We start from the raw sequence: 25,986 nt of genomic DNA on the forward strand, positions 1-25,986 counted from the left end.
TACACACAATGGAACAACGTTCCTTTTACTTTAAAAAGCCATATAAAATACCTCGTGTTATTGTTGTTTGTTAAACAGAGACAGCATTTTCTTTTAAAAAGTTCATATCTATCATTGCCTAAAAGAAATAAATTATGGTAAAATCCACACTTCCCCTGTAAATATTTCTAGTTAATCCATGTTGAACTCGACCAGATGCTTCACTCATTGCTGTCATTGAGGCTGTTGTCTTCAAAACTCACTCCAGTGGGAGCCTTTGTTCTATAAAGAAGAGGGAAGAGAAAGGATGTATCAGTTACAAAGGGAATACAATCTTTATTGTGCAGAAAGCACCCACTAAGCAGCAGCAGCAGCTATACTTTATAAGTACTTCAGCTTCTGCAATCAGGAAAGGTGCTATATAAATGCAAGGGCAGGATTTGTAGGTGAATTCAGAGATGGGCTCCATTGTCCCCTCAGGCATGGTGTGAGAGTGACCTGTCTCCTATTGGTACTGAGCTAATGGATCAAAGCTTTCAGGCCCTGAGGCATCAAGGTTTATAGAACCTGACAGGGGCAGGGTTAGATGATCTTGTGGCTGGCTTCAGCTGTAGCTACAGTCTGTGGTGGCTGGTCAGCTGAAGCCATGATTAAGGTTACAATTATCACTGCTCCAGGGACACAGGTTCAATTCCAGCCTCAGGTGGCAGTCTGTGTGGAGTTTGCATATTCTCCCCGTGTCTGTGTGGGTTTCATCCGGGTGCTCTGGTTACCTCCCACAGTCCAAAGATGTGTAGGTTAGGTAGATTGGCTAAGGGAAATGCAGAGTTACAGGGATAGGGTGGGATGCTCTTTGGAGAGTCAGTTTAAATTGTTGGTCTGAATGGCCTGTTTCCAAACTGGAGAGATTCTATGAAAATAAAAAGTGAGAAATGGAGGGTGTGTTGATGAGACCTGGCTTTGTATATTTCACAGTGCGATATGGAGCCTTATCACAATGAATAGCCCCACAGTGCACATTGAATAGTCCCTTGTTGCACAGTGGAGTGCCCCATATCGCACATTGAATGGCCCCGTATCGCACTGTGGAGGGCCCCATATTCGCACAGTGGACAGTGCCATATTGCACAGTGGACGGTGCTGTATTACACAGTGGACAGTCCCATATCGCAAAGTGAATGGCTCCATATCACACATTGAACGGCCCAATATTGCACAGTGAATGGCCCATATCAGGATGAAGTGTTTGTGCCTGAAATGTCGATTTTCCTACTCCTTGGATGCTGCCTGACCTGCTATGCTTTTCCAGCAACACTCTAATCTAGACTGTGCAATATTGAGCCATATACGGTGTGATATGGGGTGATTCACTGTGCGATATGGGGCCATTCATTGTGTGATATGGGGCCATTCACTGTGCAAAATTGGGCTATTCACTGTGTGATACCAGATCCTCTACTGTGCACTATGGTGCTCTACTATTCACTGTGTGATATCTGGTTTCCAGCATCTGCAGTCCTCACTTTTGCCCCATATCACACAGTGGAGGGCCCCATAGTACACAGTGAACGGTCCCGTATCGCACAGTGGACGGCCCCATATCGCACAGTGGACGGCCCCATATCGCACAGTGAATCACCCCATATCGCACAGTGGACGGCCCCATATCGCACAGAGAACGGCCCCATATTACACAGTGAACGGTCCCGTATCGCACAGTGGAGGGCCCCATTTCACACAGTGGACGGCCCCATATCGCACAGAGAACGGCCCCATATCGCATAGTGAAAGACTCCATATCGCACTGTGAATGGCCCCATATCGCTCAGTGAATGGCCCCATATCGCACAGTGAATCACCCCATATCACTCAATGAATGGCCCCATATCGCTCAGTGGACGGCCCTATATCGCACAGTGAATGGCCCCATATCGCATAGTGGCCGCCCCATATCGCACAGTGAATGGCCCCATATCACACATTGGACGGCTCCCTATTGCACAGTGAATGGCCCAATATTGCACAGAGAACAGCCCTATATCACACAGTGAATAGCCCCATATCGCTCAGTGAATGGCCCAATTTTGCACAGTGGACAGCCCCATATCCCACAATGGACGGTCCCATATCGCACAGTAGATGGCCCCACATCTGATATCACACTGCACCCACAAAGCTGGTGGAACATTAATCATCAGAAGATGACACTACCTCTTGCTGCCTGGATTTATCAGGGACTCTCCTGCAAGCCTCTTCTTGGAGACTGGTGAAGATTCAGGTCCATTTCCCTTCCTCTTGGAATCATACTCTACAAGCAAAGAGCAATAGATTTCAATCATGGTATGTTCGAATGATTAAGCACTGGAGGCAATTCAGCAATGACTTTGTGTTTTGCCAGTTCTGAAATTACTGAATTGCCTCACTGTTCTTCTCTTGGAGCTCTTAGATTAGATTAGATTACTTTACAGTGTGGAAACAGGCCCTTCGGCCCAACAAGTCCACACTGACCCGCTGAAGCGCAACCCACCCATACCCCTACATCTACATTTACCCCTTACCTAACACTACGGACAGTTTAGCATGACCAATTCACCTGACCTGCACATCTTTGGACTGTGGGAGGAAACCGGAGCACCCGGAGGAAACCCACGCAGACACAGGGAGAATGTGCAAACTCCACACAGTCAGTCGCCTGAGGCGGGAATTGAACCCGGTTCTCTGGCGCTGTGAGGCAGCAATGCTAACCACTGTGCCACTGTGCCTACTCTTGAATTTCCTTCCTTTCCACTTTTCATGAATCCCCCTTTGAGAGCTCTTGTTGAATCTGCTTCCACTGTGCTTCTGTGCATTGCAGGTCATCATCCCAAGTCATTGTATTTTTTAAAAATTCCCCTTGTTACCTCAGGTTCTTTCGTATATTATCTTAAATCAGTGTCCTCTAGTTAAGGTGTTGCCTGCCACTGCAAACAAGTTGCCCAAGTTGGTTTAATCAAAATAATTCATGATTTTGAATACCTCCATCAAATCTTCTCTCAAATTCTGCTTAGGCGAGCAGCCCCAGCCTCTGTAATTTTCTCATGTAAGTAAAAGTTCTTATCCCTGTTTCCATTCAAGTGGCTCAGTGGTTAGCACTGCTGCCTCACAGTGCCAGGGATCTGAGTTCGATTCCATCCTCGGGTGACTGTCTGTGTGGAGTTTGCATGTTTTCCCTGTGTCTGCGTGGGTTTACTCCGGGTCCTCAAGTTTCCTCCCACAGTCCAAAGATGTACAGGTTATGTGGATTAGTCATGGGAAATTGCCCACAGTGTCCAGGGATGTGCAGGCTAGGCGGATTAGCCATGAGAAATGTGGGGTCATGGGGGTTAGGGCAGAGGCTTATGTCTGAGTGGGATGCTGTTCAGAGTGTCAGTTTGGACTCAGTGGGCTGAATGGCCTACTTCCACTGTAGAGATTCTATATTTCCTCAGCTCCCTCTCCAAGACCTTCATCTTCTGATTAAACCATAATGTTTGTGCCCAGAACAAATTGCAATATTCTAGCTGAAACCTCAGCAATGTTTTAGAACGCTTATATTTGGCTTCCCTGCTTTTCATACTCTTGCTTATGACTCCAAAGATCCAATAAGTCTTTCTAGTAGACCTCTCAATCTGTGTTCTTACCCTTAAAAACATGCATTTGGACAGGTTCCAGGTTTCCTCCCCTGCTCCTTGAAAACAACACTATTTCATTTTAATTCAATATCTCCCATGATTCATTCTAGAACAATGTATCCCCCTATACTTCTCTGCCTTAAACATCATGCCCCTTGGGCAGGGTTTTCACTGCTCAGACAAGGGGAAGCTCAAGTTGGCACATTGTCTGACTTCGCAGATCTGCTTTGGTAGAAAGGTCTGGGATGGGGTCGGGACTGAATTTCTGGAATTGACTCTCAGGTCACAGAGACAGCCAAGAGCCACACCATTCTATTTAAATGGCATACCTTAGTTTCCTCAAAAATCTACTCAGTTGACTTGTGTTTTAGGCCCTTGAAGTTGTCATACCCACTCCTGCTCTCTGCAGCCCAGCTCACACAGCCCACCAACCTGCCTCTCAGAGCCTCCATGCTCTCAGGAGCTCCATGGCACCTCCATATCCATGCTGCTGCCATACACTCTGCACATAACCAATAACTCTACAGTAAATCGGGCATAATGGAACTGCCGTAAAAAGCACCTATTCATGACTATCTTTTAAAAAAGTGATGTTGCTACAACTTTATAAAGTCTCAATCATCCAGCAGAAGTATCACTAATTGAGATGCAAGTACTTGACACCTCTATATCTTGTGCAAGTAAACTATGAACTATTGCCAAAAGTGATCACAGAAAAAAAATCGTTATCGTACCATCATAAAACTGTCAATCAGGTCCAATTTTCTCAATCTACCCAGCAATATTAATAGAGGTAATCTTTTTATGCGAATCTGTACTTTCAGTCAAATGGAACAATATCATTTCCTTCAAAATCCTGGAAGCGCCTTCCTAACACTACTATGGGAGAACCTATACCACATAGGCTTACAGGGGTTTTGAGAAAGAAGGTAACTAGCACTATAAAGGTAGTTAGAGATGAGCAACAAATGACCTAGCTAGCTTATATCCTGTGAAAGAAGTTGTAAAAATGTTCCATTTTGATGATCTCTTTGTCAGATTCCCTTTCCACTGCACTGAAATACTGAATGCTCTGACCAATGCAGTTTTTCTAACTCAGACTGAGCAATGATTCACTGGAATGTTTGAACAGCGTGCGGATGGAGCACTGAATAAAACAACAGCCACCAGACATGAAGCCATACATAGAATAAACAGTGAGACAGATCAGAGGGAGGAGCCAAGAGTGAGTGAGAACTCAAAGTAAAGGAATCTGAGGGTGAAGCGGGGGGGGGGGGGGTAGTGGTGAGGGTGAGGCAGTGGGAGAGAGTGAGAGAGGCAGCTAATAGTCGCTGCTAGTTGGTGAAAATCTTGTAACTCTCTCCCTAACAGCACTGTAGATATACCCACACCATGTGAGTTGCAGCGATTCAAGAAGGCAGCTCACCACTACCCTGGTAAGGGCAATTGGCGATGGCCTTGCCAGTGATGCCCTTACCATGGATGAGTATTCAAAAAACTGAGGGCCGGTTTGCCATGTCAGTTTGCCATAACTGATCCTGTACGATGTATGAAGAAGAGGAGTAATTGAGTTCGACCTTCAGCCCTGGTCAACATTTATCATTAAAGTAACATCTTTAAACAGGTCACCCAGCCATTGTCACATTGTGGTTTGTGGGAGTCTGCTGTGTACAAATTAACTGTTGTATTTTCTACATTACAACAGCACCTTTATTTCAGAAGTTGCCAACTGACTACAAACCATCTTGTGGCATCCCATGGTTGTGGAATTAATGTATTTGTGTCTTTCTCTATTTTTAAACCTACGCTCAACCATCAATGTTCGCCAGTTTGACAAGTTACTAGAGAGATCCGCACTGTTTGCGGAATTTATCCTTACCAGGGAGCAATGATTTCAGGAGACCGAGTGAAAGAAGTAATTTTTAAAACACATCGAGACAACGGGATAATTGTAGAGAAAAGCCTGGGTATTTATCTAGGCTACAACAGCAGATCCTGAGGGGCTTCCCCCTGCTGATTTGTTTCCCATCACTGAAGCTGTGTGGTTGAAAGGAACAAGGAAAAGGGAAAGATAGAGATGGGTCCTGAGGGAAAGTGCAGGAGCCACAAAACAACTTCTGGCACCTGTAAAGATCAAAGCTTCATGACTGGTCTTACCTGCTAGAAACATCCTCTGTGTCCTCTCCATTGTCTTCTCAAGTTTTAAAATGTTACTTTCCTCCGAGGCTGTGGGGAGAAAGATGAGTTATATTCTTACACATGTATCAGAACATTATTCGTCAGGGACACGACTCACCCAATAATCATTAACATCATTATCTCACCGTTCTGATTTGCTCAAACCAGCCAAATGTCTTTTAAATGTTAAAACTGTACCTGCATCCACTACTTTGTGGGCGGCACGGTGGCACAGTGGTTAGCACTGCTGCCTCACAGCGCCAGAGACCCGGGTTAAATTCCCACCTCAGGCGACTCTCTGTATGGAGTTTACACGTTCTCCCCGTGTCTGTGTGGGTTTCCTCCGGGTGCTCCGGTTTCCTCCCACACTCCAAAGATGTGCAGGTCAGGTGAATTGGCCATGCTAAATTGCCCGTAGTGTTAGGTAAGGGGTAGATGTAGATGTAGGGGTATGGGTGGGTTGCGCTTCGGCGGGGCGGTGTGGACTTGTTGGGCCGAAGGGCCTGTTTCCACACTGTAAGTAATCTAATCTTACTTCCTCTGGTAGTTCATTCCACTTACATGTTGTGTAAAAAAAATTGCTCCTCATGTCCTTTTTTAATCTTTTTCCTCTCAACTTAAAAATATGCCCCCTAGTTTTGAACTCTCCCACCTTAGAGAAAATGCACCTATCTATGCCCCTCATGGTCTGGAAGATCACCCCTCAACTTCCTATGCTCCAGTGAGACAGGTCCCAGCCTATCCAGCCTCTCCTTATAACTTAAACCCTCCATTCCCAGCAATATCCTCTTAAATCTTTTCTGAAACCTCTCCAATTTAATAATATGTTTCCTATAACAGGGCAACCAGAACAGGACACAGTACTCCAGAAGAGGCCTCACTAACGTCCTGAACAACCTCAACATGATGTCCAGCCCTGTACACAAAGGTCTGAGCAATGAAGGCAAGTGTGCTAAATGCCTTATTAACCACCCTGTCTACTTGTGATGTAAATTTCAGAGAATTATGTACCTGAACCCCTAGGTCTCTCTGTATTACACTATTCAGGGTCCAACCAATAATTGTATATGTCATGCATTTGTTTGCTTTACCAAAATGCAATACCTCGCATTTATCAAAATTAAACTCCATTTGCCACTCCTCAGTCCACTGACCTAATTGATCAACATCTCTTTGTAATCTTAGATAACCTCCTTGCTGAACACTATAACACCAATTTTGGTGTCATCTGCAAACTTACCAATCACACCTCCTAAATTCTTGTCCAAATTATAATGACAAATAACAGTGGGCTCAGTACTGATCCCTGGTCGCAGGCTTCCAATCTGAAAAACAACCCTCCACCACTACCCTCTGTCTCCAATATCAAGTCAATTTTGTATCCATTGGCAAACTCACTCTGAATCCCCTATGATGTAACTTCACTCAATGTCCACCATGTGGAACCTTATCAAAGGCTTTACTAAAGTCCATATAAACAACATCTACTGCTCTAAGTGAGTCCTAAATGATTATCCCATTAGTCTGAGGTAATGATGCCAAACTTCAGATTCTCTCACTTGCTGAAATGCCCTTGTATGTTTAAATGAAATCACCTTTCATCCTTCTTGCCAAAAACAGCTCCTCTTTCACAAAACCATGTCAATTCTATCTGAATACACTATGAGGTTCTAACTACTTTGTTAAAACCTTCATCAGCTGTAGATTTTTGCAATTTTCTGATGACCAATAACGCAAACAGAAGTTGCTGGAAGAGCTCAGCAGGTCTGGCAGCATCTGTGGAGAGAAATCAAATTTAATGTTTCAGGTCTGCTGACCCTGAATGTTAACTCTGATTTTTCTTCACAGACCTGCTGAGTTTTTCCAGCAACTTCTGTTTTTGTTTCTGATCTACAGCTTCCGCAGTTCTTTCGGTTTTTGTTCTGATGACCAAGTAGATCTCCTGCTTTTAATCTCCCCTCCTTAACGAGCAGTGATCCGTTTGCTAACTTCCAACTGCTCTAAGATCGAGGGAGCTTTAGAAAATCGTATCCAGTATAACCCAATCTCTGCGGCTACTTCTTTTAGAATGCTCAGATGTAAGCTCCTAGGGATTGATTACATTTTAGTCCCTTCAATTGCTCCAGCACATTTTCCCTGTGAATTAAGTTCTGCACTTTAATTTGCTCCTTGGATACCCTCTATTTCTAGTATCTAACTTGTATAATCCATAATGGAGATAGACGCAAACTATTTGTTTAACATCTCTACCATTTCTTCAACTCAACGGTAATTTTTCATGTCTCTGCTTCAAAGAAATCAATGTTTATTTTAGCACTCTCTTCCTTTCTGCTCACTTGTAAAAGCTTGTACCATTCATTTTTATATCATTGGGTAATTGATTCTTGTTTTCAATATTTCCCTTATTAGCCAACTCTTCAGCTGCTCTTCTTTATTGGCTTCTAGATCTCTCTAATTGTTGAGTTTACTGCTATTTGAATCTAATATCTTTAATTTCTCTCTTATGTCACAGTTGGAGTCTCCTCACTGAATTTTTTTTAATAGAATGTATTTTTGCTGAATGTTTTGAATCATTTAATTAAATGTTTCCCACTGTTTATTACCATACCATTTATTCAATCATTTTAGCCTTTGCTTCCTTCATACTTATGTAATTAGCCTTGCTTTTTTTAAGTTTCGTATTTTTACTTTGTGCAATTCAATTCTGAGCTAAAATCAAACAAAAAAACTATTGTTGTTATGTTATCGTTTACTATCAGGAATACTTTTCTTCCTTTTCCATTCAGTCTATCTTTTGGAAACGCTGCAAACCCTGGAATACTCAGTTCCCAGCCTTGGTCTCCTTGTAACCATGTATCCAAAGGGAATGTGCTGCACCGTTGAAGCTTTTGTCTTTGGGATGAGTCTTCAAATGGAGTCACCCCCTCCCAGGTTGGCATAAACAATGTCAGAAAAAAACTATTTTCAAGAAAAGCAGAGTAGTTCGCTCAGTGTCCTACACATTGTTTATCCAATAACCAGAAACTTAAACAGGTTATCTAGTTGGTCATTATTGTTCTGTAGCTGGTCATCCACTTATTGATGTGGGAGTCTGTTTTCTAACACTGCTTATTTGTATTTCATAGTTCAAGTCAAAGACCAGTCTGTCTTCTCCCTTTCTGAACCAACTCTCCTTACTATGGAAAACCAGCCCTTAAATGTATAGAAATATAAAGGAAAACTGTAAGTTGCAACATTGCCAGTTATCTTGTATGCTGGTCTCTTTGTCTAATTCATTAATACACATGTTGCAAATTGCTGAGGCTCTAGTACTGATCCTTGTGGCATCTCTCTAGTTAATGTTTGTAAACTCAAAAATGATCCAGTTATTCCTCTGTTTTCTGCTCATTAACTAATGTTTACTAATATTTTACTCCTAATCCCAGGAGCCCTCATTTTATATAAAACCACTTATTTTGTACCTTGCTGAATGCGAGATCTAAGTACACTGTATACTGGCTTCCCTTTATCTATTCTGCTAGCTGTGTCTAAAGCAAAACTCTGATAAATTTGTCAAAGTCAATTTGCCTTTCATTAAGCCGTGTTGACTCTGCCGAAATGAACTTCTGAGCATCCTGTTATCATATCCCGAACATATTTAGCAGCACGGTGGCTCAGTGGTTAGCACTCTTGCCTCACAGAGCCCAAGACCTCTGATCTTGCCTCAAGTGGCTGTCTGTGTGAAGTTTACCCATTCTCCCCATGTCTGTGTGGGTTTCCTCTGGGTGCTCCAGATTCCTCCCAAAGATACATACGTAGGTTAGGTGAACTGGCCATGCTAAATTGCCCACAGTGTTCAGGGATGTGTAGGTTAGGTGCATTAGTCAGGGGTAAATGTACAGTAATAGGGTAGGGGAGTAGATCTGGGTGAGTTGCTCTTTGGAGGGTTGGTGTGGACTTGTTGGGTCAGATAGCCTGTTTCCACATTGTAGGGAGACTATGATATTGGTTGGAAAGTACTGCAGGAGGCCTTAAGAATGGGAAAGGAGCTGTAGTGATGCGAGTTCTTCAGTCCTGCTTGCTAGACTGCTAAATGGTGCCTGTTGAGAGACCACAAGGAAAAACACAGATGGTACTCCTCTACATCAACTACATATGCTGCTACCAGAAGTTAATGGTAGGGACCAGGGAGTAGGACAACTGCTTGAGGAATAAATAAAGAGGAATAAATGGATCATTAGTTGGTCAGTGCAACAGGAGGGGAAGGAGAATTTAAAATGAATAACAAGCAATTTTAGATCAAATTGGCAGACAAGCAATTGGTGCCAGCTAGTTTACAGAATTATAGGCAGATTGAGCATAAACCACGAGCAAAATTTTTTTTAAACGATGCTAACATCTTTTTAAAAGGTTGTGTTGTGCTAAGACTTTGCTACTGGCCAAATGAACTATGTCTGCAACCCCTAAAAAAAGAAAGTGTTTTTGGGAGCTTTTTCAGATACTTGTCCCTTTTCTGTCCCCAACAGTAATGCCCTGTGCACCTTTGAGTTGGTCTTGTAAATGATGTACTTGATCCACCAGGTGAAACATGACTGACTGGATCTCTGCCTTAGCCTCAGAAAGGGACAGCTTGTAGAGGTCAAAGGTTAGCCCCTGGTCATCTTGGCTCAGCTTCAGTATGGCGATATTGTCAAGAACCGTGAGGCTGATAGCGCCCTTCTCGAAAGCATCCCTGTGGAAGAGGCAGTGAATGTTAGCTTTAACATTGATTCACAACATCCCGCCCCCCCCAACCACATTGTACTCCACCCTGAAGCCCACACATTTGGTATGTTTGCATACCAAACAAGCTTTGTTTCATTAACAAACTTAAGATATAGAATTTTCTGCCTCTTTGTTTAAGTCATTTTGTAAATGGCTGAGGAACTCCAAACACAAACTTGAAGGGCCCATTTATCCCAAACTTTAACCTCTATGAACCAATCCACTGTCCAGGTAACGTATTAGCCCCAACTCCATGAACACTTATCCTGTGTACTGACAGTTTAGAGTGGCCTCTTACCAAATGTCCTTTGGAAATTCGTATTCCTTACATCTACATGTCTCCCTTTATCTACTCTCTTCTTACATCCTCAATCAACTGTTACATTTGTTGGGCTAGATTTCCCTTTCATTAATGTTGCCTTGTTCCAGTTGTGTGATTCTTTACGACATGGATTGCTAAGACTTCTTTAATTGTAGATTCCAATGCTATCCACATTGGAATGGTAACATTCTGGTCCCTACTATTAACTTCTGACAGCAGAGTATGTAGTTGATGTAGAGGAGTACCATCTGTATCTTTTCACGTGGTTTCTCAACAGACACCATTTAGCAGCCTAGCTGAGCAGGACTGAAGAACTCGCATCTCCACGGCTCCCTTCCCATTCCTGATGGATATCAGGAGTGATTCGATTAAGTGCTGTGAGAGCTGCAATGGGGATAGCAATTGGCATATTGGCATGAAGTGTGGTTTCTCTCAACGAAGAAGATAGAATCCAGCACAAGTTCCCACTCCTGATCACAATCCAGCTGAACGTATGGTTGTTCACAGGACAGGGCCAAGTTGTCTATTGGTTTTGAAGCCTTTCCAGTCAGTGGGTTTGTCAGCACTCACTGAGCTACCACAGCAGGAGTTGGAGCCCCTGGGAGGAGCTGCACTGTGTCTGGGATCATGCAGATGTAACCAGGGGCTTGAAAAGAAATCGTGGGCAAAAGTGAGGACTGCAGATGCTGGAAATCAGAGTCAAGATTAGAGTGGTGCTGGAAAAGCACAGCATGTCAGGCAACATCCGAGGAGTAGGAAAATCGACACTCCTGCTCCTCGGATGCTGCCTGACCTGCTGTGCTTTTCCAGCACCACTCTAATCTTGATAGAAATCGTAGGCCCCACTTTCGCTCTTAGGCCAGGCTGCTCCTGATGTGAGCACAGCTGACTCCCTATTTGGGCAGAGTGGACACCCTATTTATTAGGCTTTGGTGCACACCCCAACACCTTGCCCATCCCTATCTGTAACCCAACAGGGGGTTGTTGATAGGAGGGGCCAAAGCAAGAGGGAAAACCACCCAGCAGGTTAATAAGGATCAGTGTCTCATAGAGTCATACAGAACAGAAACAGACCCTTCGGTTCAACCTGTCTACCCTAACCATAATCCCAAACTAAACCAGTCCCACCTGCCTGCTCTTGACCCATATCCCTCCAAACATTTCTTATTCATGCACTTATCCAAATGTCTTTTAAACATTGTACCACATCTAGCACTTTCTCTGAAAGTTCATTCCAGACATGAACCACACTCAATGCAAAACAAAATTGTCCTTCATTTTTAAATCTTTCTCCTCTCACCTTAAAAAATATGCCCCCTAGTCTTGAAATCCCCTACCCTAGGGAAAAGGGTATTCACTTTATCATGCCCCTCATGATTTTATAAACCTCTATAAGGTCACTCCTCAACCTCCTACATGCCAGTGAAAGAAGTCTCAGCATATCCAGTCTTAACAGGTCGGGTCACATACGTTTCACATCTCTCTGCAGGCATCGAGACGCTGTCAATTCTGTATTGTTTAAGTAAATACCTCAGTCTGCAGTGTGACACCAGCAAGACAGGAAAAGCTCTCTGTTTTACAAAGCAGTTTTCTGAGTTTCACAGTGCATCCGTGGCTTGTTTCCACATCTCTAATGGTTTGCTCCTCTTCATTTTTAATTCCGTGTCTGCTCATTCTCCTCTGCCTTGTCACTTTGTACAGCCGAGCACCAGCAGCCCTGCGTGTGGTTTGTGGCTAACCAAATGGCTGACAGCAGTTGGCATGGAATCCCAGCTGTTTAGATGCTAGCAGAGCCCAGCTGGTAGAACTCTCACCTCAGACCCAGGAGGACACGGATTTAAGGCTCCAGAAACATGAGTGTATAATCAAAGCCAATGAGGCAGTACTGAGGGAGGGCTGTACTTCAGAGGTTACATCTTTCAGGGTAGGCAGGCCCACAGTTAATTCTGTCCCTAAATCCACAGATGCTGCTAGCCTTATTGAGTTTCTCCAGTAATTCTCTTGAGCTTTCTGCAGTATTTTGCTTTTATTCAAACTTTGGGTACAAACAATCACATCGAGTTATTTCCAGGATGGCAGTGGATTTCCTCCCAAGCATCTTAGCCTAATATCCCTCAATCAGCACCAAGCAAGTAGATTATCCACATTGCTGATCATGGGAACTTGTTGTGTACAAACTGGATGCTGTATTTCCTGCTATAGGAGCTACACTTCAAAAGCACTTTATGGACTGTGAAATGTGTTGGGGCACCCCGAAGTAATGAAGTACACTATATCAACGCAAGTCCATCGATATATTTTCTCTCGCCCCTCTTGTGACCTTGGTCCATCATCTCCCAGATACAGTATGGTAGAGACACAGGAGCACACCAGAATTCAATGAATCCTACAACATGGAGCACACCAGAATTCTCCATGCCAGCTTTATGGGTAACGTTGCTTCAGACCTGATGGGCACAGTTGCATGGCAATCTTGTCTCCTCTCTGTTTTCCCATTCGGTAAAATGTTTGCCAGGACAGTCTGCCTGGCATCAACAGCCATTGCTGGTGAGTGAACACCCATTATAGGCAAGCTTCAGGACAGGCCACAGGATACTCTGGTGATTTGATTGAAGTGTCAGAATGTTAAAAGGATAGTTATGGAATCATTACAGTGCAGAAAGAGGCAGTTCAGCCCATTGAGTCAGCACCTATCTCTATAACTCTGCATTTCCCACAGCTAATCCACCTAGCCTGCCACATCCCTGGCCACTATTGGCTACTAAGCACGGCCAATTCACCTAACCTGTACATCTTTGAACCGTAGAAGGAAATTGGAGGAACCCACGCAGACATGGGGAGAATGTGCAAACTCCATACAGACAGTCACTCGAGGGTGGAATCGAACCCAGGTCCCTGGCGCTGTGAGGCAGCAGTGCTAACCTCCATGCAATTGTACCACCTCCTTGTTGTTGAGAGACTGCTTTCTGGACTGGAGGGAAATCAAAAATGCAGAGCAGAGCTGGTAAATTACAGCAAGCCATTCAGGAGCAAAATCCAGAAGCAATTCTTCACAAAACAATGAGTGGAAATCTGGAATTCTCTCTCTCTCTCAAAAGCTTGTGTTTCCTGGAACTATGAGGACTGAGAATGAAGGATTTGTGTTAGGTCAGTGCGTCAAGAGATACAGAGCTGAGAATAGCAAAAAAAAGAGTTCAGGTACAGATTAGCCATAAGCCAACTGAATGGGAGGGCAGGGTCAATAGGCTGACAGACCTATTCCTGATCCTATTTTCCTATATCTTCATCAACTCTCCCTCTCCCCCATGGACTGATGGTTACAAACCTGGTCCTGGAGTTGTATTCTTCGCAGCTTTTCACGCCATGTGTGGATTTCTGAAAGGGAAAAAAGAAAGTCAATACTGTCCTTTTCTGATGTCCAGAATTGAGCTTGATGACAGTGAAGAGGAACGCTGATGAATCTTGCAGCAGGGTGTGAAGCCAGATTGAACTGGGAAGAGGAACGTGGGAAAGCAGTCAAACCCCCGAACATCAGTCAGCGCAGGGATGTGGGAGGGGGACTGCAGTCAGCACATGCACCTCATACCCCCATCCCTGCTGATAGAAGTCTTTGGGGCAGGCAAAACACCAGCAGACAGCGAATGGAGAGGAGAATATATCAGGCTAAAGCAAAAGTATAGAGCATGATGCTTGCACATTCTCCCCGTGTCTGTGTGGAGTTTGCACATTCTCCCCGTGTCTGTGTGGAGTTTGCACATTCTCCCCGTGTCTGTGTGGAGTTTGCACATTCTCCTCGTGTCTGTGTGGACTTTGCACATTCTCCCCGTGTCTGTGTGGAGTTTGCACATTCTCCCTGTGTCTGTGTGGAGTTTGCACATTCTCCCCGTGTCTGTGTGGAGTTTGCACATTCTCCCTGTGTCTGTGTGGAGTTTGCACATTCTCCCTGTGTCTGTGTGGAGTTTGCACATTCTCCCTATGTCTGTGTGGAGTTTGCGCATTCTCCCTATGTCTGTGTGGAGTTTGCACATTCTCCCTGTGTCTGTGTGGAGTTTGCACATTCTCCCTATGTCTGTGTGGAGTTTGCACATTCTCCCCATGTCTGTGTGGAGTTTGCACATTCTCCTCGTGTCTGTGTGGACTTTGCACATTCTCCCTGTGTCTGTGTGGAGTTTGCACATTCTCCCCGTGTCTGTGTGGAGTTTGCACATTCTCCCTATGTCTGTGTGGAGTTTGCACATTCTCCCCGTGTCTGTGTGGAGTTTGCACATTCTCCCCATGTCTGTGTGGAGTTTGCACATTCTCCCCGTGTCTGTGTGGAGTTTGCACATTCTCCCCGTGTCTGTGTGGAGTTTGCACATTCTCCCTATGTCTGTGTGGAGTTTGCACATTCTCCCCGTGTCTGTGTGGAGTTTGCACATTCTCCCCGTGTCTGTGTGGAGTGTGCACATTCTCCCCGTGTCTGTGTGGAGTGTGCACATTCTCCCCGTGTCTGTGTGGAGTGTGCACATTCTCCCCGTGTCTGTGTGGAGTTTGCACATTCTCCTCATGTCTGTGTGGAGTTTCCTCCGGGTTCTCCGGTTTCCTCCCACAGTCCAAAGATGTGCTGGTTAGGTGGACTGGCCATGCTTAAATTGCACTGTAGTGTCCAGGGATATGCAGGAGAGGTGGATTAGCCGTGGGAAATGCAAGGTTACAGGGATAAGGTGGGTGGGATTGGGATGCTCTTTGGAGGGTCAGTGTGGACATGATGTGCCGAATGGCCTGCTCCCACACTGTAGGGATTCTAAGAGTGTCAACATTCCTCCACATACACAAGATAGATCAGCTATGATCTTAATGAATGGCAGAGCAGGCTCGACGGGCCAAATGGCCTACATCTGCTTCTACTACTATGAAACATTAAACAGCCCACAATGGAGGTTCTCAAGCCCTACCATGTTACCATGGAGAGTCACCAAGCATAGAACAGGGACGAATAAGTCCAGTTAGGAAGAAGATTCCAAAGTTTCAGGACCATGACAGCAACAATCCACAACAGAATCTGTCAGGTTTAGTGGGATATGGGCCAAATGCTGGCAAACGGAACAACATTAGTTCATGATATCTGTTGGGTGTGGATGAAGTGGACCAGAGGGTCTGTCTCTGTGCTGTGCATCTCTGGGACACTAAATCCCCGATCACAGGATCATTGCTAAGTCAACAGAATCTGTCTCTCAGAGACAGCAAACTGTCTTGGTGATGAATTGAGACTCTCCTCACTTGTTCTTAATACCTGACAGCATTAATGATGGTAGTTTACTGCTTTTACTAGCGATTGGCATGTTATCAGCAAAGTATGAGGAGTAAAATCTGGCAAGAGAAGAATCAGAGGAAGCGAAACATGCCAATTACAGAACATGCAGGTCTCAGTGGAGAACCTTGTGATACAGTGGTAAAAGTCCCTATCATTGGCCCAGCAGGCTGTGTTCAAGTCCCAGCTGCTCCAGAGGTGTGGGCTAGCAACTCGGAACAGGGCGATTAGGAAATAAAATAAAACTTCAGACGCCGGCTTGATAAGGCCATCTGGTGTTCATGACCTGGTACTACACTGACAATTTACAGAACACGTTTAAAAAAGGAAATGTCAGTGTAAAAACACGCTCCAAAATATTGACAAGAGAAAATAAGATTTGTAAATAGGACCTTATGCAAGATGTTACATTGCAAAAGACATATGACCAGCTGTAAACAGCAGGACAACACACTATTAAAACAAAATTAACAGCCCTGGTACTCACATGTTCCTCTAGTTTTTGTGGACTGAAACCTGTGGTCCAAACATCCACAACATTTGTAACACTGTGAAGGAAATGGAGATAGTTGCCATCAGTACTTTCGCTCATAGAGTCAGACATGCAATAATGAAACAAGAGGATTAGCTCAGTTTATCAAACACAGGAAGACACCTTTCTATACCTTTCTAGTCAGTGTTTCATTGCGATGTACACTTCACAAAACTCCAGCACCACAGATCGCTTGCTCCCCGTACACCCTGTGCAGTTTTCCTCACCTTATCCTTGAATTATCATATAACAATGAACTACTCCATAATTCCATTTAGTCTCAGAAAACCCTGCTGGATCTTTATAGATGAAAACAAGTTTGTTTGTAAGGAGGCAAAAATAGAATATATTTCAAAAAGGCCTTTATATTCAGTCAGATTTGTGTATTTGTACAAGGAATGCAGAAAGTTCAATTCCAGGTACAGCATGTTTGGAGAGATGGTGGCACGTTGGTGTTCACTGCAAAATGACAAAGAAGTCTTGCTTCTTTGAGACCCCATCTGGAATTCTGCGATCTGATCTGGTCTCTATACAAAAGGGAATGGAGGTGATACAGCGAGGGTTCACATAATTGTCCCTCGAATGAAGGGTCAGCCAATGATGACAGGTCGAGTCAGTTTGGTTGATATTCTCTGGAGTTGAAACAACGATAAGCAACCTCACTGAGTCGTACACGATTCTAGCTTGATAAGGTAGAGATTGTTCCCATTGGTCAGGAAACACCAGGGACACAGTCGCACGATAGGAAACTAATTATTTAGAAATGAGATCAAAATAAATTCCTTGACACAAAGTGTTGTAAATCATTGGAATTCCCAGCCCAGAGGGTTGCGACACACCAGTGTTGGAAATATTTAAGGCCAAGACAGACAGAGGTTTGATGTCCCTCAGGGTACTGAGGGATCTAGGGAGTGGGTAGAAAAATGGAGTTGAAGCCCAAGATGATTCACAAACATACCGAATGATGGAGCACGCTTGATGGGCCGAATGGTCTACCGTTATTCCTATTCCTTGTGTTCTTAGCACAGAGGAGCCCTTTCAAATGAGGGAGACCATTCGGTAAGCAGCTCAGAGTAATAGGTTCTCCTGAGAACTCTGGAGATCCAAAGAGAGTGTGCCTGAGCCCGATGATGCTTAGATTAATTGGTAGCATTGTAGCTTCTCAGTTAGAATCCAGATCTGAGAATAAATAGATTATTCAAGTCTGGGCTCCCCTGCAACACTGCGCTAATGCCAACATTTGAACAGATAGCTCCTTCTCCTGGACAGGCAGACATCAAGATTTCATAACTCTACTGGAATAAGATCAAGATGTTTTTCTATTATTTTTGATGCTATGTTGAGGTTGTATAGGATGTTGGTGAGGCCTTTTCTGGAGTACTGTGTCAGCTTTGGTTGTCCTGTTATGGGAAGATTAATAAGCTTGAGGGGGTTCAGAAGAGATTTACCAGGACGTTGCCAGGAACAGAGCATTTGGATCATGAGGAGAGGCTGGATAGGCTGGTACTTTTTACATTGGAGTGTGAAAGGTTGAGAGGTTTATACAAAAGGGGCATAGGTAAGGTGAATGGCAGGTGCCTTTTCCTTAGGGTGGGGGATTTCAAGACTAGGTGGCACATCTTTAAGGTGAGAGGAGAAAGATGTTAAAAAAAAGGGCAATTTAGTTTGACACAGAGTGATTCGCATGTGGAATGAACTTCCAGAGGAAGTGGTAGATGTGAATACAGTTAAAACATTTAAAAGATACTTAGATAAGTACGTGAATTAGAAATATTTGGAGAGATATGGGCCAAGCGCAGGCAGGTGGGACTAGCTTAATGTGGAATTATGTTTGGCGTGGACGGGTTGGACCAAACGGTCTGTTTCTGTGCTGTATAATCTTGATTAGATTAGATTAGATTACTTACAGTGTGGAAACAGGCCCTTCGGCCCAACAAGTCCACACCGCCCCGCCGAAGCGCAACCCATCCATACCCCTGCATCTACCCCTTACCTAACACTACGGGCAATTTAGCATGGCCAATTCACCTGACCTGCACATCTTTGGACTGTGGGAGGAAACCGGAGCACCCGGAGGAAACCCACGCAGACACGGGGAGAACGTGCAAACTCCACACAGTCAGACACCTGCGGCGGGAATTGAACCCGGGTCTCTGGCGCTGTGAGGCAGCAGTGCTAACCACTGTGCCACCGTGCCGCCCAGTATGTTGTTGTTGCAGACACAGACATAAAAGTAGTTATTTTATGATTTTCACAACGTCAGCCCTGCACACAGAAAAATAATAACTTGGGCCAGAATTCCTTGCAACAGGGTATCTCACAATGTTCGCAGTTAACTCGAGTTCATGTCAGCCCAAACTTTTCTGGCACTGAAATTGACTTGAATTGCAAGTTGATAATCGCAAGACAAGGAAAGGAGTGATTCAGGGGGCATTAGGGAATAATAGCAATGCAGTTTCAGAGTTGAGAAATAAACAAAGAAAGGAGGAGGAGGGTCAAGCAAAGCTAAATCTAGCACATGGTAAAATAATAAAAAGTTAATTAAGATACAAAGCAGAGAAAGGAAAGGAAATATTGAAAAAAAAACGTGTATCAGAAAGGTTAAAAATCACACAACACCAGGTTATAGTCGAACAGGTTTATTTGGAAGCACTAGCTTTGTGACCATCTGATGAAGGAGTGGCGCTCCAAAAGCTAGTGCTTCCAAATAAACCTGTTGGACTATAACCTGGTGTTGTGTAATTTTTTTTAACTTTGTCCACCCTAGTCCAATACCGGCACCTCCAAGTCACATATCAGAAAGGTTACAGGTCTGAAATTTTAACTTTTTCTTTCCCCGATACTGTTAGATCTGCGGCAATAACGGTGCTTACTTTTGGATCACAGTTGGAAGTTTTAGTGAGAGTTGTTCAAACTAGGCCAGTGCTTGCAGACTATGTGTCAATGTTTGCAGAAGTCCCTGAACTGTCAATACCTTACAGGGCAGTGGGGATTTTAGAAAGTCTGTTAATCTTCACAGATGGATTCTGAACATGGTAAAACTCTTGAAAGTGTGTCAAATTTACAGAGCCCCCATGATCATGCATTAAGCTCCTTAAATAGTCGTCGTAAACATACTGATGTTTGCACAGGGTTCTGAAACAATGCCAAATCTTCGCAGGTGGCTCATGTACAATTATTTGCAGGCCCTTTCTGACACAGAACAGCACAAAGAAAGTCACTGCTGCTCTCTTGTGGTTAGCCCCCAGCATGCAGAGATAAATCAACACCCTCAAATATCTAGGTTGAGAGAATACTGCAAGTCTGTGTTCCTTAAAATCTGGGAAAGACCTTGGGACATCTTGTGGTGCCCAGAATCGGTCACAATCCTCCAGCTTGGAAATATATCACCGTCCCTTCATTGTGGCTGGGTCAAAATCCTGGAATCCCCTCCCTAATGGCATTGTGTAAACCCACGGCAGGTGGACTGCAGTGGTTCAAGAAGGCAGCTCACTCCCACCTTCTCAAGGGCCACTAGGGACAGGCAATAAACGCTGGCCCAGCCAGCAATGTCCACATCCCACAAACGTATAAATAAAAAAAAAAGCTGGAGGCTAACCAGGAGTCGGCTCTTCTTGTAATAAAGCCATATCCTTTTAAACAGAATATATCATCAAAGACTTACATATTCATAGGGTCTCTGCTCAGTTAAAGTGCTACCTCAATATTGTACCACTGACTTAGGTTCCCTGTCCTTTCTATCTCTGTCAAAATGAATCACTTCATCCTTCACTGTATCTCTGCACTTTGGAAGAAGGAACAAGACAAGAAATTACTCAGTGAATAGCAGGAGACTAGGAAGCCACGGAGGAACAGAAGGATCTTGGGGTGCTTGTCCACAGATCCCTGTTGTAGGTCACAGGATAGGTTGGTGAGGCGGTTAAAAAGGCTTACGGGACACTTGCCTTTGTCAGTTGTGGTATAGTTTATAACAGCAGGGAGGTCATTTTGGAGCTATACAGGTTGAGCCAATTTGTGCAGTTGTGGTCACTACACTCTAGGAAGGACATGATTGCACTGGAGGGGGGTGAAAAGGAGACGGGCTGGGATGAAGTATTTCAGCGAGGAAGAGAGGCTGGATAAGCTCAGGTTCTTTTCTTCAGAGCAGACAGGGTTGATGGAGGTATAAAAGATTATGAGGGTCATGGATAAGGTGAATAAAAAGCAGCTGTTCCCCTTTAAGGGTCAATTACAACAGGGAAGAATTTTAAAGTGAAAGGCAAGAGTTTTAGAGAAGATCTTAAGGAAAGCGTTATCAACCAGAGGAGGGTGGGGGGAGGAAGTGCACTGCCTGGGAGGGTGATTGAAGGGGGAAATCTCGCAACCTTTAAAAACTACTCGGATGAGCACTTGAATCTGAGAGCTTGAACACTCAAGGCTATGGGTCAAGTATGGGAAGTATAACTACTGTAGGAAGTCATATGTTCTTTGGCTGTACAGATTCCATGGACCAAAGGGGCCTTTTCTGTACTGTATGATTCTAAGCCAATCCCACCAATGTACCTACATTGTCCAGAAATCTGTCCCTATCCTTTCTGCCATTTAACTCTATTCTCAAGTTGTTCCAAATTTTGAAATTATAACGTGTGCTGAAAGTAGGTCATTATACAATACTTAGAATATGTGTAACGTAAAGCATAATGTATATATTTCCTATCACTGCTAATTGCTGTCACTTAAAGTTACTGAAGTTACAGGTCATTCAGATTTCTGAAGTGAGTAGCTACTGACATTCTAAGGTAATTGTGAGTGAGGGCATTGGAGCTGTTGCTTATTTTTGTTATTAGAGGCAGAAGCACTGGAACATTGTTAGAATTTTTGGTGTTTCGGGTTGGGAGGTGAGTTTTGAAACCAGGCATTCTGGGATGAACCTGTTTTCTAAAACTTTTTTTTTTATTTTGCTGTACAAATGCTTCATGCCTTTAAAATCTGACCTGATATTACCTGTGTTGTACCACACAGTGTGCTGAATTCAATTGGTGTTTGAAGGCACCAGCAGTGAGTAGCACACTGTTGTACTCGGAGCAGGACGTGACTCCAGAACTGGATTGTAACATTGTTTTAAGGCAGCCAACATAATCAAATACTCCTTCCACCCCGGTTATAATCTCTTCCAAATGTTTCTGTCAGGCAGAAGATACAAAAGCTTAAACATAGGCACCAACAGATCCAGTCCAAAGGTGTGAGGTTAGGTGGAATGGCAATACTAAATTGCCCATAATGGCTGGGGATGTGTAGGCTTAGTGGATTAGCCATGGGAAAGGCAGGGTTACAGGGAAAGTATGGGGGTGGGGGTGGGGGGTGGGGGTGGGTCGGGAGTGTCGGCGTGGACTCAATGGACCGAATGGCCTGCCTCCACACTGTAGGGTTTCTATGATTCGATGAAGAACAACTTCTTCCCCACTGTTATTAGACTTCTGAGTGGGCCTCTCAATTTTTAAATTTAATTTAGATTTAGATTACTTACAGTGTGGAAACAGGCCCTTCGGCCCAACAAGTCCACACCGCCCCACCGAAGCGCAACCCACCCATACCCCTACATCTACATCTACATCTACCCCTTACCTAACACTACAGGCAATTTAGTGTGGCCAATTTACCTGACCTGCACATCTTTGGACTGTGGGAGGAAACCGGAGCACCCGGAGGAAACCCACGCCGACACGGGGAGAATGTGCAAACTCCATACAGTCAGTCACCTGAGGTGGGAATTGAACCCAGGTCTCTGGTGCTGTGAGGCAGCAGTGCTAACCACTGTGCCACCGTGCCACCCTAAAGATTAGATTAGATTCCCTACAGTGTGGGAACAGACCCTTCAGCCCAACAAGTCCACACCAACCTTCCTAAGAGTAACCCACCCAGACCCATCTCCCTCTGACTAATGAACCTAACACTATGGGCAATTTAGCATGGCCAATTCACCTGACCTGCACATTGTCCTGCACATTGTTGTGAGTGTGGGAAGAAACCGGAGCACCCAAAGGAAATCCACGCAGACACAGGGAGAATGTGCAAACTCCACACAGACAGTCACCCGAGGCTGGGATTGAACCTGGGACCCTAGTGCTTTGAGGCAGCAGTGCTAACCACTGAGCCACCGTGCCACCCTAAGATTGTTGATGTTAATGTTGTTAATGATGTTAATGCCACCCTTAATGTTGATCTCGCTCTTTGTGCGCCTTCTCTGCAGCCGTAATACTGTATCTTCTCTGTTCTATTACCTTAATGTACGCAAAACAAAACTTTTCATTGTACCTAAGTACATATGAAATAATAAATAAAATCAAAAATAACTTCCCCGAGACAGACCCAAAGATGAGGAGCTGATAATGGGACTATAACAAGGCCTGCACATCCCCAGTGCAGCCTTCACAATTCTTTCCCTGAAATAGTTTTCTTGTCTGTCATGACCTTACCACAAGTTGAATTTCTCATGGCCAGGCCGGGTGTAGCAAAGGTATTTTTGGCGGCTTTGAGGGAGAGTGTGGATGAGCAGAGACCCGATGGAGGGCGGCTGCTGCTCTGCTTCCATCTTCCAGAGATGCTCTTGAAAATAAGTGCAGAAATGATAAAGAACAGTCAGTACAGTCACACACAAACATGGAAAGGCAGCACGTACGATAACGCTTAGTAAACGCCACAGCAAATGCAGACTGGAACAGCATTCATTCCAAGATGCAGTAAATAAGAGGCAAAGCACAAAAGGACCATAGGCTCATTAGAGAGAGACTGGTGGTGGTTTAACCTGTGGGTCAACAAAGCCAAAGTGGAGGGTAGAGGGCAGGACCTTTGTGGTGACCTCAGTCAGTGTGGGAACTGAACTCATGCTGTTGGCATCATTCTATATCGCAAACTAGCTGTCCAGCCAACTGAGCTAACTGTAACAATTGGACCTAAAGCAGATAATACAGTGCACATAATGTACATGACGTACAAAAGACAAAACATAATAGACAGTAAATATTTACACAATACGTACTGTAATGTACATTATATATTAACATTCACAGCAGATTTTTGTGGCTGGGTGTTATTTTGGGAGAAACAAGGAGGGGGCAGTATTGACGGAAATATTTTAAAGAGGGTAAAGCAACATAAAGAGCTAGTGGGGTGGATATTCATAAGAACTTGAAATTGGCAGGGCAAATCAACAAGGCCGTTAGGAAAGTATATGGGCATTTTGTTACATAAGTAAGGCCACTGAACCCAAAATCACATTAAACTTGCACAATTCCCTGCAGTACTGTGTGCAGTTCTGGGTACCACATTTTAGGAAGGATGTCAACGCTTCAAAGCAGGTACAGAAGAGGTCCTCCAGGATTGTACCTGGGATGTGGAAATTCAGACATGTGGAGAGATTGAAGAAACCAGGATTGTTTCCCTTTGGGAAGTGACGGGGTAAACCTTCAAAGTTTGTGAGAAGATTTGTAGCTCGGGTGCTCGTTGTTGTGGTTCTGTTCGCCGAGCTGGGAATTTGTCTTGCAAATGTTTCGTCCCCTGTCTAGGTGACTTCCTCAGTGCTTGGGAGCCTCCTGTGAAGCGCTTCTGTGCTGTTTCCTCCGGCATTTATAGTGGCCTGTCTCTGCCGCTTCCGGTTGTCAGTTCGAGCTGTCCGCTGTAGTGGCCGGTATATTGGGTCCAGGTCGATGTGTTTGTTGATAGAGTCTGTGGATGAGTGCCATGCCTCTAGGAATTCCCTGGCTGTTCTCTGTTTGGCTTGTCCTATAATGGTAGTGTTGTCCCAGTCGAATTCAACATGACAAGCAACATGAATTCGACTGGGACAACACTACCATTATAGGGCAAGCCAAACAGAGAACAGCCAGGGAATTCCTAGAGGCATGGCACTCATCCACAGACTCTATCAACAAACACATCGACCTGGACCCAATATACCGGCCACTACAGTGGACAGCTCGAACTGACAACCAGAAGCGGCAGAGACAGGCCACTATAAATGCCGGAGGAAACAGCACAGAAGCGCTTCACAGGAGGCTCCCAAGCACTGAGGATGTCACCTAGACAGGGGTAAACCTAACAGGATGTCAAAAGGTGCTTGGAAAGGACACCAAGAGAAACTGTTTCCTTTTGTAGCTTACAATGAGCCATTAAAATCTGCAACAAACGAACTACAAAGGTTGTGGAAGGAGATTTCATAGTTACATTCCAAAAAGGAAACTTGACGAGAATCATTAGTCCCTACAGTGTGCAAGCAGGCCATGCAGCCCCTTAGGCACACAGCAATCCTCTGGATAGCATCCCACCCAGACCCACCCCCACCCCCCCCACCCCCTTACCCTAACCCTGCATTTCCCCAGCTAACCCACCGAGCCTGCACATCCCAGGACACTATCAGCAATTTAGCATGGCCGATCCACCTAACTCCTACACATCCTTGGACTGAGATAGGAAACTCTTGCAGACACCGGGAGAATATGCAAACTCCACACTGGAACTGAACCTGGGTCCCTGGCACTATGAGGAAGCGGTGCTAACCACTAAGCCACTAACTACATGGGGAAACTCAGTGTAGAATTAATTAGCCCCTTCAGAGGGCTAGCACAGACATAACGGACTGAATGGTTTTCTTGCTACAGGATTCTCAGTTTCCATAATTACAAACACAGTAACGTACATCGCTGGTCACATCCTGTATTCCACAATAACAAACTCACCAATGTACATTGCTGGTTACATCCTGTACACCATAACACAGTGCAGTATTTTTCTAAAACAATCAGATCACATACAGAGTACAGTAAACACGCTAGCATTCATACTGTATCAGAAGTAGCAATGGTTAATGCTGACAAATATTGACAGTAATAACGAATGACAACAGATATCACAGTGACAGCAAAACACTAATCTCGCATAACAAAATAAGACAATAACAAAACAATGTTATGCAGCTTACTGGAAAACCAAAACCTTTTAAGATCATTAATAAATACTCAATGTTTAAATATTATAACATTAATAGTTAATACTGTATAACAGTATGTATAACATTTTAAATGCTGTGGAAAGTATTGATCAACTCCTGACAATTACAAAACTGATGTTCAGTGTTTCAGATAACAATTGTTTTAAAGTGCTTTTGAGAATGTCTTTTTCTGACTGCCCTGTGTGAACAGCCTGGCTAACACTGTGTCCAGCGCAGACGGTCAGGGAGCAGTAGCTGCCACACTCCACTGGGAGCGCTGGGTCCCTCACTCACTGAAACCCACCTTCTCCTGCAGCAGGGAAGCGC

The 25,986-nt window shown here is 44.3% G+C and overlaps 1 protein-coding gene across 4 annotated transcripts; it reads right to left on the reverse strand.

Annotated features, from left to right (window-relative positions):
- paxx (PAXX non-homologous end joining factor) lies at nucleotides 1-25,986 on the reverse strand. 4 transcript variants are annotated; one of them, XM_072566431.1, is made up of 8 exons: nucleotides 25,964-25,986; nucleotides 23,150-23,279; nucleotides 16,650-16,710; nucleotides 14,198-14,247; nucleotides 10,328-10,518; nucleotides 5,787-5,855; nucleotides 2,191-2,287; nucleotides 1-261 (listed from the first exon to the last, which is right to left on the reverse strand). In XM_072566431.1, the coding sequence occupies exons 2-8, from the start codon at nucleotides 23,263-23,265 to the stop codon at nucleotides 201-203; spliced, it is 645 nt and encodes a 214-aa protein (XP_072422532.1). In that variant the 5' UTR covers nucleotides 23,266-23,279; nucleotides 25,964-25,986; the 3' UTR covers nucleotides 1-200. The 4 variants fall into 4 exon arrangements, with proteins under 4 accessions (XP_072422532.1, XP_072422533.1, XP_072422531.1 ...); XM_072566432.1 differs by lacking the exon at nucleotides 25,964-25,986 and adding an exon at nucleotides 25,651-25,687; XM_072566430.1 differs by lacking the exon at nucleotides 25,964-25,986 and adding an exon at nucleotides 25,409-25,620.

The sequence above is a fragment of the Chiloscyllium punctatum genome, chromosome 49 (genome assembly GCF_047496795.1).
Source record: "Chiloscyllium punctatum isolate Juve2018m chromosome 49, sChiPun1.3, whole genome shotgun sequence".
Taxonomy (NCBI): Eukaryota; Metazoa; Chordata; class Chondrichthyes; order Orectolobiformes; family Hemiscylliidae; genus Chiloscyllium; species Chiloscyllium punctatum.